Genomic DNA, 16935 nt, shown 5'->3' with positions numbered 1-16935 from the left:
AGGTATATGCCTGTGTGTCATGGCACAGAAAGGAGCAGTGGCGACACAGTAGGGTAGCCCATCACTCTTGTCCAATGCCATGAACTTCGCCTTACCCTGCAGAGAGAGATTACTCATCCACTGCTACAACCAAGCAGCAGCAGATACGGTAGTCTAGCTTGTACCTGTTGTTATGAACATTACTGCAAAAAATATGCTATCCCTATATGGCTCTTTTCTTCTAAAATTATACAGAAATGGGCAGAGTGCTAGAACCATTTGGAGCTACAGTTGAGAACGTCCAGGCTGTGTGTCTAATTAGACGGGCGAAGCCTTTGTATTTGCCCCACAAGTCCATTTTGGGCAAACCATGCCCACTTGCCAGTCACCTGATGTCACGTGACATCAGGCACAGGAATCTTCTAACTGTGATCTAAGCACTAAGCCTCTGCCTGCTCTTTTGACAGCAAAAGGAAACAGGCAGGGACTTAGCTCTGATCTTAGCGCTATTGTCCTGTACGTGATGGGGCAGAAGGGAATGCAGGTGAGAGAGTTTTGTGCCACCCTCCTCCATGTATTTCGATGCCCCTTCTCCCACTCCCACTTCACTGATGCTGAAACAATATCAGTGGCTATTCCACCCAGCATCAGAAAGATGGCTCACTCCAAAAAAAAGGTGAGAGTTTGCTGCAAGGTTGTCTAAATATGCACCTGCCTCCTGAGAGAATGGCTGGATTTACTCATATGCCTCTTTTTGCACAATAACCTGTGCCCAAAGCGGCTTAGAGCAAACATTCCAAACATCAAAATGCAGAGCCCTGGAAATTAATATACAGAATACAGAACATGCCAGTAAACTCGAGAGAGAGAGAGAGAGAGAGAGAGAGAGAGAGAGAGAGAGAGAGGTTGACTTACTGGTTGCGTAGCTGTTTTTCGGCATGACACTTTTGCGCACGGGAAGCGTGTTGGAATAAGAGTCGCTCAGCTGCTTCTGAGTTTGGGGTGGGGATAAGGACTTAGGCTGAGGAGGCTTTCTGTCGGACCAGTGGTTGTAATCTTCGCCTTCTGAGCTGGAGACACCGTTCATTACTGGAATGGTCTCTTGTGCAGACATTCGCTGTAGTCGGGTGGGGAAGGAAGGAAGGAAGGAAGGAAGGAAGGAAGGAAGGAAGGAAGGAAGGACAGTTAGCTTTCAGTACACAAAAACTGCAAAGTAGGTGGCCACTGTCAGGAGTTCAGCCTACACTCAAGTAGAACCCTGGCAGAGACACATGCCCAGCTGGCATGTTCTCTCCTTCCTGGTTGATTGTTCAGGAGCTTCAAAAGCTTTCTTCTGCCCGAACATCGGCACACTTAGGAATCCGCTGAGTTTGCGCAACTTGCGTGACAGACCTCAGCAACTCAGCATTTTGGCTAATCTACTTTATTTACATATAAACACACAGAGAGCACTGCAACATGGCTCCCTCTCTCTCTAGCATCAGACAGCAAAGAGAAAAAGAACAAAGGACAACAGTCCCACTTCACGGAACACAGTAACACAAACATCCTGTTTTCGTCACTTCCCACTCTGTGGAGTCAAAACATATACTGTCATGTGAAAGACAACAATCCCATGACTGCAATCACGGAGCAGGAATTCTAACAGCCACATCCATGAAACCTGTTCGGTTCAGGGTTGGGGAAATCCCGGCCCTCGAAGCATTGCTCTCATTTGGCCATGCTGCCCGGAGCTGATGGGAGCTGCAATCCAAGTGTCCCACCATTGCTTCAGTGCAAAACATATCAAAACATGCCTTTCCCCCCTTTTAGTATATATATTTATATTTAGAAAGTCATATATAACCAACTGTATTAATCAGGAGGGGGCATGCAAAAGCATACATCTTTAGCAGGGGATGCCTAACCATAGAATTGCAGAGTTGGAAGGGACTCCTGAGGGCCATCAAGTCCAGCCCACTGCAATGCAGGAATCCTGCCCACAGCCGTCCCTGCCTGGACTCAAACCACTAGCCTCCTGCTTAACAGCCAGACACACTGACCCACTGCACCACAAGCAGAGAATGGCAGTAACCCTGAAGTCAGAAATATCCTGTGTTCTGTTAACTGTGCAAGCTAAGGTTAATGGGAAGGCTCATAGCTTACAGGTAGAACACGTGCTTTGCATGCCAAGTGCACCCACCAGGGTCAAACTCTGGCATCAACCCCTGCCCAGAAACCTTGGGGAGCTGCTGTTGCCAGCCAGCAAGCGTGCACTACTGAGATAGGTGGGTTGACCATCTGACTCAGAACAAGACGAATATTCCAAAACGTGGTGCCCTCCTGGTGTTGCTGGGCTGCAACTTCCATAATCCCATGCTGGCTGGGCTATATGGAGGGCACCATGTTGGCAAAACGTTATTCTAGATCTACTGCACCTTGCTGAAAGAGGAAACATGAAATCCCGCCCACCTGCCTGGGTCCCCCCCCCCCACATGCAGTACTTACTCCTACAAAAGGTGCCAGCTCTGGTGGGACAGGGAGTGGTTTGGCACCAGGGATAGGGTCTGAGATGATGAGGTTTGACTTGGATGTAGAGAGGGGGCTGGGCATGATGGTCCCATTGCTGCTGATGGCCATTTGCTGCATGAGCTGGATAGCACGGTCTGGAATCTTGTTGGGGTCGGAGCAGGACTGCTGCCACACTGGGAGTTTCTGTGCCAAGATGTCTTTCCCCTGAAGAAACAAAGGAGAGCAGTGTGGGGAAAAAAGCAGAAAGCACAGTGTACCTACAGAGAGCGCTTCCATTGAAGGTTTTGTGTAAAACAACAACAACAACAACAAGACCCCTTTCTAAGCTGAACCCCCACACCACAGCTTTTTGGCTTCTGAGAGAATTGAGACATGAATTTGTACCACATGGACACTCTTCCAAGTTGTTCACCATTTGTCTAGTTAAAAGACAGTGAATGAGATTCATCCTGGTCCCATGTGAGCTATAAACAAGATAAAGCCCAATAAAAGACAATGAATACGTAGGTAATGGCAGCTGATAGGCCAGTGAAATAAGGTGCATGAAGTATTTATAATGGAAGGGAAGTAATAAGTTCCCCCTAGCACATCTTAAAATATAGTTTGGGATGTAGTTGCTCAGGTAAAGCACATCTGAGAAATAAAGCGAGCTCAAAGTCTGGGCAAGTTCTCATCCCAGGATTTTTCCCTACAAGGGGTGAACTTATCCCCACTACCAAACTGTCTGTTCTTGCTAAGCAGGTGGGAAGCCACGGAAGGAGCTGGGAGCCTGCCGTTCAAACCCCCACTTGGCCATGAAGCTCTGGGTGACTTTCAGCCAGTCACTGCCTCCCAGCCTGACCTACCTCGCAGGGTTGTTGTGGGGATTAGATGAGGAGGGAGAGAAAACCTTTTAGGCCACCTTGAGCTCCTTGGAAATGAAGGCGGGATATAAATGCAATGAATGAATGAATGAATGAATGAATGATGTCAGTATTCCCAGTGCTGGGAAATTCTTTTCTGTGTGTGACATTTCTGACTTATTTCTGGGATATCAGAGCTTTAGTATTATTATTATTATTATTATTATTATTATTACTACTACTACTACTACTACAACTACTACTATTGTATTGAAAAGGAGAGATGGGTTTAAGACTTGGCAATATCAGGCAGCAGAAAGCCTCGGAACACCTGACTGCCATTGACTGGAGTCCAGGAGACTTTCCTGCCTGCTTTCCACTTCCCCTAACCAGTCACACGTTACAGACTTTTAGAAGACATCTGAAGGCAGCCCTGTTTAGGGAAGCTTTTAATGTTGTATTTTAATGTTCTGTTGAAAGCTGCTCAGAGTGGCTGGGGAAACCCAGCCAGATGGGTGGGGTATAAATAATAAATTATTATTATTATTATTTACGCAAACGCAATTCAATATGAATGCTTTCTGTTATGTAAACAGTAGCAGAGGTGAAGCCTGAGCAATCTCAGAATAAGTTTAACTAGGCGTGCCATGACCCTTGCAAAAAACAAAACAGAAAAACCCACCCCTCCCTAATAAAGCTGATCATAGAATTGTAGAGTTGGAAGGGACCCTCAAGGGTCTTCTAGTCCAACCCCCGGCAACGCAGGAATGATGTTTGCCACTGAGTACCACATCCTCAGGCAAAGGGAGCTTCCCTCCTCCACTTAACTATTACTTGCTTGTGCAGCTGCTTCAGACATTCCAAAACTATGAAAGTTCTATGAAAAGCCCCATCTTTTCCCACTCCTATTCAGAACCCAAAGCACCTGCATATCCACTGCTGTGTTATCAACCCCCCCCCCCCGTTGCGCAACTAACCTAATGCTTGCCTGGAGGCTGCCAAAGGCTATTCTCGGGCCTCCTTGCACACAGTGTTGTTGCTATGGAGAGGTTGGTCTCTGCAGCCTAGTAACCACCGTTGTATATTGATAGCACCCTACCGCTAGCACAGCAATGCGCCGGGAGCACACTGTGTTTCTGAGCAAGTCTCCCATGTGCTGTAGTGCTCCACTTCCTTTTGCCCCAAGCAATAAGCCACAGGGAAAAGCCAAGGAGGAGAAGGGTCGGTCTCATGCTTTGACAGCGATGGGGTACGGCAACTACAGCAGAGGGGTTTGCCAGGGTGTGTGGAAAGCAAAGCATCCTTGCCCTACTTTGGATGACTAGATGTGCAACTTTGGGATACACACTGCATACTCCTCTTCTTCCCACTCGGGAGATGGAGGAAGAAAATTCCATCTTGGTCCCTTTCGGGATATGTCCTTAGTCTCCCTACATCATGTCTCCCTCCCCAATGTCTGAGAGGGAGAAAAGAGTTTTGGAGTAGGGAAGATTTACTATCAGAATACCAGCTAAATCCATATCGAAGTGTAAGGAGAACATGGGGGAGCAGATGAAGGTCAAGTTCCACTGCAAAAGCAGAAATTGGTCTGCTCACATACTGAAATAGCTAGAGAACCCTTAATGCTTGATTTCAGGTATGTATCCACTAGTCTATACTTATTTGGATTTGATATCCCGCTTTATCACTACGCTAAGGAGTCTCAAAGCAGCTAACATTCTCCTTTCCCTTCCTCCCCCACAACAAACACTCTGTGAGGTGAGTGAGGCTGAGAGACTTCAGAGAAGTGTGACTAGCCCAAGGTCACCCAGCAGCTGCATGTGGAGAAGTGGGGAATCAAACCTGGTTCACCAGATTACGAGTCCACTGCCCTTAACCACTACACCACACTGGCTCTCCAGTATTTAAACACAAACCCCCAAAGATCTCAATGCCCTGATACACACACAAACAAACAAACATATATCATACAGCTACTATTCTCATTTTACTTGAAGTTCATATGTACCTCCTCAGCACAAAGCTAATGTTTTAAGGGAAGATATTCCTATCTACAAGTCTAAATAATAATAAAAAGGAGGTGGGGAAAGTGCCCTAAGTTTGTGTTAAACCACAAAAAGAAAAGAAAAAACCCAACAATTCTGCTTGCCCATTCGTTATGGGGGAGGGGAAAGAATTCTTTCTTAACTTGTGCTTTACATATATCATCAACATATAAAAGGCCCTTAGCATATGTTGTCAATTTGCTTGGCACACACTACTGCTTTAAGATGCTGATGACTAAGCGGGACTTTCAGCTAATCCCTTTATTATCTAAAAAACACCTTTTCAATCTTGCCAGATGGATATGGTTAAATGAAATGAGTGATATACAAAGAAAGAAGTAATTAAAAGGTAGAGCATGTTTCTTCAGAATACCAGCAGGAGTCCACCGACAGCCTAGAAATATAGGCTGTTTCTCCATCAAGGGCATCTACAAGAGAGATTATTTCGCTATTTGGCTACCCCAAGGGAAAATATGGTGGAACATGGCATTCTGGAGTCAGAATCCACACAGGCCCACCACCTGATGGCTCTCTTGCTGCCTACTTACTGAATACGTCTGTAATGAATCTCTGGCAAAGGTGGGCAGAGAGTATTTTGGGATCTACAGCTCATCTCTAGAAAGTTTACAGTAGATTGGCAAGGGTTTCTGACCCCCACCTCCTAATCTTTTAACAATAACCACAAAACGACTCTTCCCCCACCCCAACAAAAATGGACTGGTGAAAAGAAGAAAGCCTGAGGTGCTCAGGAATGGATTTGTGTGGGGGAAAGACTGGACTCAGTGTAATTCTGAAACTCAAAATAAATCCTTACACTCCCCATAGCTGCTCAGAGGCATCATGGATATTCATTGCTATTCCACCACCTGCCATCCAGTGAAATGTATGGGATTTGTCCCTCTCCTAAAGAGGAGACTGAATTATTATTATTTATTGAATTTATAAACACCAGGAAGAACTTTCTGGCGGTAAGAGCTGCTCATCAGCGGAATGTACTCCCTCAGAAGGTGGTGGACTTTCCTTCTTTAGAAGATTTTAAGCAGAGGTTGGATGGCCATCTGTCAGGGATGCTTTAGCTGAGATTCCTGCATTGCAGGGGGTTGGACTAGATGACCCTTGGGGTCCCTTCCAACTCTACCATTCTAGGATTCTATTATCCTCCCCTGCCTTTCTCCAGGAAGGAACACATGCTTGAAAGCTCTGTATCCAAAGCACCCTTTTTTGCCCTGGAGCTTTCCCCATGAAAACTTGCTCTTTAGTGCTCAATCCGCAAGAAAATTTGAAGTTTGCTCTGATTGAGTGCTAAAGAATGGGTTTTCATGGGGAAAGCTCCAGGGCGAAGAGTGGGTGGGGGGGTGGGGGCTTGGACACAACTTTTTAAGCATGGACCTGTTCTTGGAAAGAGCAAGGCAAAAGGTAAATGTGGATATACCCTGAGTTGTGTTCAGGAATGCCAACTTGAATAGGCCCCGCCCTGCATAATTGATCACATGACACAGTGCATGCACACCATTTGAATGGCAATGCCTATCAACGGGGGGGGGGGGGGGCTAGCTGGCTGGCCCCCACATAGAAGTTGGCTCCTATGGTTATGTTTCACATTGGGCCAAATGGAAGCTGTGCTTTTTCCTGGGGATGGATGACAGTATCCATTTTCAATTGTTTTTTTAAGGGGATCTTGTTCAAAAGTGATATTTGCCTTACTAAAGCTTGCACAAGGGTAACAGAGGTATTGCACAAGACCTCTGTACTGTTGTTGTTTCTAAAATCTGGTGCGTGTTCTGAGATTACAGTCTCCAGGGAGATCTCACACATGTACTTTTTTGGAGATTATGAAAGAACAGCTCTCTTTAAATGGGTTGTTGAAATTTGAATAGACCTTCCAGGATGCAACAGCTCATAGAAATAGGCATGCTTGCATCATTCGGGCTGCCAAAAACAAAACAGCAAGGTTGTGCTCAGGTGAGGAACACACATAAGTAAGGGTACGGCCTTAGAGAGCGCCCACAGAAATGTCACCACATGACAAACCAATCACCTCATAAACATGCTGACAAAATTCTACACCAGCAGTGACTGCAGATGTATATAATGGGTTATTTTTACTCACTTTTTTTCCCTGCTGTGAGGTGAAATCCAAATTACATGTTAAAGTTTGGGCTGGCAATTTGACAACAATGACATTGTGTGCGCACTTGCAAAAAAAAAAAAGTGTGCGTGTGAGCGGCACCAATTCTACAACAAACTTCCATCTGGAAGCAACCTTGACTTTTGCTTTAGTTGATGGATTGCAGTGTTTTAGATACATACAAAAGTAGATTTAGCAAGCTTGGAGCCTGCGCACCCTGTGTGGCTGGGACGCTTTCGAACACATTTGCTTAGGGGTTGGGACAGCAAGGAATCTAAATATTGTGAAACAATAACAGCACCAAATTAATATGCGTTAGAATACTTAAACCTTGTTGAGACATGAGAGCTAACCCATGTTAAATTGCACAAGCTTTAAAAAGCATGCTTAAGCTGACCACTTTTTGAAGGGAAGGAGGTACGCAGAGCCCTGATTGAGTTAGTTCTCCCAATGCAGATTAGCAGTTTTTTGCCCCCTTGGTTGCTATATGCATCTTACTGCAGTTAATAGCTGGGGAAATTTCTGGTGGGGAAACCAACACAAGGCCCTGATCCAGACTGTTGAGCACCTAAATATTTTTTTTCCTTCAAAAAGAAAAGTGGCCACTCCAATAACTTTTTTTTTTTTTAAAGCATGTTTCATATAACATGCAGTCCGGGCCAATCGTTCTTGAGCAATAGACCATAGTGGATGGGTTTGATGGGAACATCTTACCCGAACAAACTTCCCCAGTGGCCTAAAACGTTTCTGAAAATGTTGGTGCTGATATTGGTACTGCAGCAGTACCAACCCAAACCTCCTGCTTTGTTCTGACTGAAATGAATTTGAATGGGTTAGGTACCTGGCCTCCAGAGCCTCTGTGCTTTTATTCTTGTGCTAGAATTGAGCAGATATATTACAGTCTGAGGAAGGTAACCACCTGCAATAGTTTTCAGATATTGAAACAGCTCTTGAAAAGGAAAGCTCTCGTTTTTAATTATCCTGGAAACTACTGCAGGGGCCCACAGGTATAAGGCTCCTTATGCTTACTGTAGCTTTGTACAAACACTACTAGATATGGGGTGTGGGGGATAGCATCTCTGTTGGGACACATCGTGCAGGAGTAGGCATAGGAAATTAAGACAGTCCAAGGGGGTGAAAAGCTCGGAACAAACTGAAGCAAGCACATTTTCTCCGGCATCAACACTTGGTTCACTCATAAACATGTGTACATTTGTGAACAACTTGAGAGGAAGTACTTGGACCTGGAAGGTGTGGGACATCCCCATCAGAATTAAGGAACATTATTTTCCTTCAATTTCCTTGAAAAGGAGCAACCATTTGTGGCCTGCAATCACTGATATTGCAATCTGGGGGTGGCAGAGAAGTTGCTATTGTAATTTGAGTTCATAGATTGGTTTTTAGGAATTTAGAAGTCAGCAAGGACCCAAACGTTGCCTGTGTCTGGGTTCCTGAGGGGCTGCATGAACAGAGGGACTTTTTCGTCCAACCGTTTCCTGAGTCAATAGGTCCAATGGTAAAGGTAAAGGTACCCCTGCCTGTACGGGCCAGTCTTGACAGACTCTAGGGTTGTGCGCTCATCTCACTCTATAGGCCGGGAGCCAGCACTGTCCGTAGACACTTCCGGGTCACGTGGCCAGCGTGACAAGCTGCATCTGGCGAGCCAGAGCCGCACACGGAACGCCGTTTACCTTCCCACTGGTAAGCGGTCCCTATTTATCTACTTGCACCCGGGGGTGCTTTCGAACTGCTAGGTTGGCAGGCGCTGGGACCGAACGACGGGAGCGCACCCCGCCGCGGGGATTCGAACCGCCGACCATGCGATCAGCAAGTCCTAGGCGCTGAGGTTTTACCCATAGCGCCACCCGCGTCCCATAGGTCCAATGGTACAGCACTCCAACACAACAACTCGCTCACCTTAGAATGGTAGGTGAGGGAATTCTTGGCCACAGCGCACTGCTTCTCTACCAGGAAACAGAATCTTCGCCTCTCTTCTGTGAGCGCCATCTTGTATCCATCGCAGACATAGTTCTCCAGCTCGCCTTGCTTGTTGGTGATAGCTTCAATGAACTGGGAGGGAAACAAACACAAAGCAAAAGAGGTTATCCAAGTGTTCCCATCTGAGCCGCAGCACAAAGTGGAAGGGAGGGCTGTCCTTCTGCATTAACACATCACTTGGTCTGTAGCAGAATTCCCTTCAGTTCAGGGTCTGCATCAAGCATGGCAAGGACCAGAGGAAAACAGAGAGTGTGGTCATTTTGCGACTGCAGACTGTCCGAGGCTCTTAATTATTTCCATCGTTCCATTCAAGGCCGGACGGCAGGGGGCACTAGGCAACAGGAGTATACGCTGGCTTGAGAGAATGCATCTCTTTCCCCCCTCGCCAACCATCCTTAGTCATCTGACCTCCCCCACACAAAAGCTCCTGACTCAGAACGTGGGCTTCAGATGTTGTGTGGGTGGCAGAAGAGCAGAGAGAGAGAGAGAGATTCTCTCAGCCTCCCTCCTACTTCGCCTGCACCTGGGTAGTGCTCGTTTTTTCTAGTGCCGATTGTTACAAAAAAAAAGGGTTGTGCCGCTGCCATGAGGTTAAAGCGCTTTGAAAGGGCTTCCACTCAGATGTGAGAGGAGGCTGAAACACAGGCTGTCCATCTCACCTGTTGCAATCCGGACGGATGGAAATGAACTTTGTCATGTCCGTGGGGTTGGGGGGGCGGAGAAAGCATGAGCAATGAATATGTACCTTTCCTTGCTTGTACTTAACAGCCCACAGACCCACCCCCCTCCTGTGGGAAGGCAGAACAAATGACTGCCTGACACACTCCCACAGAGCCCACTGTTCCCTTTCCAAACTTCTATCCGCCGTGTCAAACAATACCCACTTACGCCTGGTCTCCGTACACCCACACGAAAAGTCATCCACCAAGTCCCTCAACCTCAGGCCATCAGCTGCTAGAAATCTGCATTTGAGTCTCTACAAAATCCAGGCTACTCCCTCTTCCCAGCTACAGTCCTCCTGCACCTGGCGTTCATTCTGAGCAGCTCAAAAGTTTGGAAGTGCTTCTTTTTAATTATTGGGGAAGTATGAATTATTCCCACCTATGCAGACTGGACACTCGTTGCCACGAGTTGTGTGCTGCTTTGCGCTCTCTAACTGCAGTGGCAATGAGACACTCCTCTAAGTTCATGTTCTGCACAGGGCTGCAGCTACTGCCATCTCTTGAATTCAGTGTGAAACTTCTGCACAGGTGCATGTAAGCCATATTTCATTGCGTAAGGGATGCAAGCTAAGCAACCCTTGCCTGACAGCCTGTGCTGTTAATTAATGCTGCAAAAGCTACCTAGCCGCCTTCTTTAGGAACATGGGAAACTGCCTTATACCAAGGACAGACCACTGGGTCCATCCACCTTAGGTCTCATGCAGGGAGTTGTTCCCAGCCCTGCCTGACTGGAGATGCCAGTGACCGAACCTGGGACCTTTTGTGCGCAAAGCTGATGCTCTCCTCTGATTTCAAGAACCCTTTGTTCTGCAGCACCTCTTTCCAATAGGGCTGCATGTAAAACCTTTCTGATCCATTAAAAAGGTGTCCACAATTAACCAGGCAGCAAAATTTTGAAAGAGAAAAGCACTTAACAACAGCAACAACAGCCACAACAACAACAACGCACCTTCAGGCAGGCTCCTGTTGCAGACCAGCACTGCCCCCTGGCAAAAAAAAGCAGCAGCTATGCCTTTCCTAGAATGAAGCCTGTTATACAAGCATGGATGATCTAAAACAAAAAGAGAAGCATGCTTCTCTCTCCAGAACTGTTTCTCTTTCTTTCTTTTATTCACATGCAATAAATGCATGCATATTTAATCAAGGCATGTAGTAGATTAAAACTCCTTATGATCCATCAACTCATATTTCATGAACTGGATGACAGCCAATTTCTGCACATGGATGCAAGCAACCAAGCATGTGGCTTAAAAAGAAAGAAACAGCTCCAGACTTGCCTCTTCTGAAAGACACACACCGCAAAATGCAGTCTCAGACTTGCTTCAAAATCGCTCAAGACTGACACCTCTGCTGTTCCCTGCAAAAAGGTGGATTCCATTCTGAGCTGGCAATGAATGGGTTTACTGTCTTCTGTCTGCCTTATCATGCCAGCCCAAGCTTGTTTTGCAGAATGCAGTTCCACCCAGTCTTTGGGTGGGAGATGCTTTTTGCAAGCATTTGTCTTCACATATAGAAGCATTTGTCTTTATGCAAAAGATAAACCTGGAGTTTAATTTCCCTGCAATGCTACAGATTCCAGACATAGCCTTGAGTAAATTTACTTAAGGCTTCTGATTTGCAGTCCTGTGTTCCAGATGAGGTCAGATGGGCCCCTTCCCTATTTAATTTTCAACACCCACTGAAGGCTTTAAAAAATGTTATTCTAAAAGGTATTTCAATTGTAGTTTGGTTTTATAGTTTTAACTGATTTTATTTTATTTATTTGCTTTCTGTTTTGGATCCTTGTAAACCACTTAAGAGATTCTTGTAGTTAAGTGGTATATAAATTGTTTAAATATTTTGTGCACACATTCATGTTTCTGCCAAATGTCTCTGCAAACTGTCTTTATCACTCACTGTGCCAGGAAAAAAAAGGGCAGAATAAAAGGTTACGTATTCTGTGAAGAACTAAATTGGCAAGTGTCATCTTAATTTTGCTTACTTACCGGCAAATTTGTTTCAACATTATAGGGCATTCACCAAGGCCCAGCTATTAGTATCCAAAATAAGATTTATGCACAAGCATTTATCATCTTAATGGGCAAGTTTCCAATCCAGCCAATGTGAAGCATTTTGGAATTCCATTTATTTCAATGGGAGAGTTAAGTTTAGTCTCTCCCACTGAAATATATGGGACTCCCAAGTCCTTTACCCTGGCTGTGAACTAGCCAAAGCAACTACCGTATTTTTTGCTCCATAGGACACACTTTTTTCCTCTTAAAAACTAAGGGGGAAAGTCTGTGCGTCCTATGGAGAGAATGCAGGGGGGGGAGGCAGGCAGGAAAAGCCCACAAGAGCCATACACAAGCTTCGCGTGGCTCTTGCAGACTTTTCCCCAGGAGGGAGAAGGGACTGACATGGCCAGTCAGTCCCTTCTCCCTCCTTGTAGAAAAGCCCGCAGGATGGATCCCGCTCACTGTCTGGGCTTCTTTGCTCTTTGGGGCTGGCGGGGGGGACCTGGGCTTACCCTGCAGCTCCAAGAAGCTCTGGGAGAAGCGGACAGGCTGCGCTGCACTTTGGGGCTGGGGGGGAAATAAATTTTTTTCTTGATTTCCCCCTCTAAAAACTAGTTGCGTCTTGTGGTCCGGTGCGTCCTATAGAGCGAAAAATATGTTACCTACATCCAGTGTCTCTGGAAACAGCTTCCTAGAAGCAGACCCTTCGCAGGAATCAGTGCCCCTGTTTGTAATTTGTTTCTTGTTGCTCTCAACTTTTAAGTTATTTTTCTGTGCATGTGCCTAATTGAACCAAGACCCAGCTGGTTTGTTATCATGCATAAGCTTGGAAAAAAAGGCTAAATGCAGTATTACCTGGTTGCAAGAAAAGATAAATTTATTAAGACTCTTAAAAGAGTATAGGCCTTATTGCTCTCCTTCAATACTAGCATCTTTGTTCTGGAAGTGAAGCAACTGGCGGTTCATCACCTAAGCCACAAACACCCCCTATCTCTTTGATAATGGAGCAACTCACAGCTGTCAGGGGTATCTACAGGTGGCAACAAGAGAGTGCATGAAAAGCAGCCACCTACAATACCAGCGCTGCTCCCAGCTGTGTCGACAGTATTTGTGTTAAACCATTATTCTTTCCAGAGCTGTTCTCTTGAGGGAACAAGGTGTCAGGAAACGATTGTGCAAGGAACGATTGAAAAGCTAGATAGGAAAAAACCAGCGTGGCCACCCAATTGTGCTACATCAGAAATCCTAGGGGCATATTCCACAGGGTGGAAGGACTCCAGGTGTCAATTCCTTTTGAGATGGGGCAGAAAAGATCAAGGAACGAAGCAACTTTGAGACAGCCCAGCAGCTGTTATGTCTTGATATGCTGGAGCACTTGCAAAGTGCCAAGAGAGAGATGTGTGAGGCGGGAAGGCTTTCAGTTCCATGCTTCACGTGCTTTCAATTTTGATGTGCACTATAGAAATATTGTTATATTACCCATTGTTCCAAACCTAGCACAGCCCACGTGGGCTATCTGGGTGGACTGTAAATTTTGACTCCTTAGAGAGAAACAGTTGTCAGCTCCTCAGGCAGAATTTCTCTAACCTTAGTTTAACAAATCAAAGAAAAGAAAGAACAGCGCCAACCTAACTGCGTAAGCACAGTCGTACTAGATTAGACCACAGGCATGCCTTGTCCAACAACCTGTTGAGTTCTGCTTATAGGCCTGAGAAGCCTATAAGCAGAACTCAACTCAAGGACCAACTCAAGGACCATTATCCATTTTTGCCTCTCAGTGACTGGCCTTAAGTGACCAAGACTTGTGCTTAGAGGTTCCATACTACCATCATGACCAACATCCTCTAAACATTTTCCCAATTTCCCTTTTAAAGTCATCCAAGCTAGTGGTCATCACAAGGCATAAATTGAATTACATACTGTGTAAAGTACCACCTCCTTTTGTCTATCCACTCCCCCCCCCAAAAAAAACAACCCCTCGTGTATGGAATCATTACACCAGTGTTTCCCAAACTTGGGTCTCCAGCTGTTTTTGGACTACAATCCCCATCATTCCTGACTACTGGTCCAGCTAGCTATGGGTGATGGGAGTTGTAGTTCAAAAACAGCTGGAGGCCTAAGTTTGGGGAATACTGCATAACACCCACAGCTGTTGCCAGAAAGAATAGGGGGGGGGGAGACTGGGCAGGGGGGAGACATTCTAATTTGTTTCCTATGGAAGAGCTTGCCTGTTCCTCACCAGTCACCCAACTTCCTTTACACTACAGGGATGGGGAACATCTCCAGATGTTGGGACTCCAACTCTCATTAGCCTCAACCTGCAGGGGCAATGGTCAGGGATGATGGGAGCTGGAGCCAACAATATCTGGAAGGCCACAGGTACCCCAACGCGTTCTACTCTCTTGTCTTCATTGTTGTACTGTGAAGAACACACATCTGTCCTGCAGAGACAGAGCTTATGTCTATGTTTAAAGTTAGGATCAGGAAGCAGAATATCCATCCCATGAAGAATGTCATGGTTTGGAAAGAGAAGCAGGAATTCCTGAATTCCACAGTATTGGAAACATTTCTTTACCACATTAAGGACCATTAAAAATGAATTTCATTTCGAGTTCTGCACTAATAAGCAGCCACTGCAGAGCCTACTAGGAGATGCTGCTTGTTCCTTCAGCTTGTCTTCAGCAGTCCCCCACACCCCAGCCATGTCAAACTGAAATTCCCAAGAGACACAAAAGCGACACATGGGGAGTCATTTACATCTGTGCTCACTGAGACTAACCACAAGAAAAAATTGTTCTGTTTCGGAAATTTGCTCCGAGATGATATATGGCTGTTGACAAGCCAAGACAGACACAGACAGACAGACAGACACGACAGACACACTCGCGCGCACACACACACACACTGGGAGAAACATTATCCACAATTTCCTATGGAAGCTTTGGAGCATGGGAGGAATGGGGGCAAAGCTGCCCTAAACAGAAAAGAAAACCGTCCACGCCCAGCTGCCTAGGTCAACCCACTAAAAACATCTCTGAAGCCATTATTTTCTTGAAGAGGTTACTGTGAAAATTCCCAGATATTGATTATTGTGACCTATCAGAGTCTTGCTGGTGGGGTGTTCAATCTCTTCAATCTCGTGGTAACATCCTGTATGGTTCCTTGGCCAGCTGCTGAAGGCAGCATGTCCAGCACTTGCAGCTTACCCAGGCCCACAATCATTTAAGACCATGCACTTGCCCCAAGTAGGACAGGGCATGCTTCTCACCTAAGAGAGGGTGGTGCCACATAAGAGAAAGGAAGGGAGCACATGGCACTTCCAATTTGGCTGGACCATGAAAATAGAACAGCCTTTGCGTTCACTTCGGCCAGGGCCCCGGCCTAGTCGTCAACAGCATGCTGCTTCTGTCTTGCCACCACATGCAGGGTAAGACACATACAGCCATAGGGCTGTGCAACAAACCGCAGGAGACTAAAGGTGGGATTTGGGGGCAGGAATGACTCTATTCTCCCTGTCTGTCTCCAAAAGCCTAAAGCCAGCCCAGGATATGAATAGTGACCAGTTCTTCTCCCACGTAGCAACATGGGTCCAAGTGACTGGGCCCACCAGTCAACAGGGAAATGTACTGGCAAGGACCCCTTACATGTCTCTCTTCATGCCAGGGGCATAGGAAGGGGGGTGCAGGGTGCAGGTGTCATCCTTGAGGGGTGTGTGTGACAAAATGGAACACTGCGGGGGCGGCACTTACTGCGGAGCCTGGTCTGCAGCGTGCCCGAGCCATGCATCTCTCCTGGGAGTGATGTGGTGGCTCGGGGCCCTGCGCTGTCTGAAATGGCAGCGTAGGGCTTGCATCCACCAGGCGGACTCTGTGCATGGACCAGCACCGTGTCCCCATGGGCAGATTGCCCCGCCCCCACCGCTCTGGGTGCCAGAGCAGCTAGCTATGCCCCTGCTTCATGCATCCGTTTCATAAGGTGGCTGGCTGCTGCTACAGGGTTTATTAATGTTGGGCAGGGGGGAGATCCACGTAAAATACACTAACCACTCGTACCAATGCATATGTAGTTATTTAATATGCAACGGCTGAGAGCACTGTCCCTTAATTGTTTCATTTGCTAACTGGATTAAACTTGCCTAAAAGGAACAATGTTATTTCTAAACAGACAAGCAGCAGCAACAACAACAACAACAACACTGAAACACTGCTTCCACAGACTTCAGTCCAGCACCTTCCTGAGAACTCAAATTTGTTATTTCTAGGTTGGAAAATGTGACCATTTATAAATTCACATCCCTCTGAGTCCAGGACAAGGCTCCTGCTTAAAAATTCATCCAGAGCAAAGGCTTCCTCCAATTAGCTATGTCAGTGGTGTCTTTTCAGTAAGGCTGTGATCCTAAGCACACTGACTTGGAAGAACCTTCTGCTGAAATTAATGGGGCATGCTGATAGCTTGTTTGTTTGGTTTTAAAGCACACCCATTTCTTCATTTACATAGATAAGCAGACTAGTCTCTCTGAGCTAATACCTTGGAAGTCGAACAGAATCCGTTCCAGAAGTCCGTTTGACTTCCGAAACATTCGGAAACCAAAGTGCGGCTTCTGATTGGGTGCAGGAAGGTCCTGCAGCCAATTGGAAGCCCCATCGGATGTTGGGGTTTCAAAGAACGTTTGCAAACTGGAACAGTCACTTCCGGGTTTGCGGCATTCGGAACCCA

At 46.3% G+C, this 16935-nt stretch overlaps 1 protein-coding gene across 4 annotated transcripts in view; it reads right to left on the bottom strand.

The window, feature by feature from the left end:
* BAIAP2 (BAR/IMD domain containing adaptor protein 2) overlaps positions 1–16935 on the bottom strand; it is a 125180-nt gene that overhangs the window by 20244 nt on the left and 88001 nt on the right. For all 4 annotated transcript variants that reach the window (XM_083427624.1, XM_083427623.1, XM_083427625.1 and 1 more), the window contains exons 7-9: positions 9423–9575; positions 2467–2694; positions 895–1096 (exon numbers count right to left, since the gene is read on the bottom strand). In XM_083427624.1, the coding sequence (XP_083283750.1) occupies positions 895–1096; positions 2467–2694; positions 9423–9575 (583 nt within the window). The remainder of the gene's footprint in view (positions 1–894; positions 1097–2466; positions 2695–9422; positions 9576–16935) is intronic.

This window comes from Podarcis tiliguerta (assembly GCF_965153285.1).
Source record: "Podarcis tiliguerta genome assembly, chromosome: 2".
NCBI lineage: Eukaryota > Metazoa > Chordata > Lepidosauria > Squamata > Lacertidae > Podarcis > Podarcis tiliguerta.
Note: the sequence above shows the minus strand (reverse complement) of the source record. Positions and strands in the feature narration are given on the sequence as shown.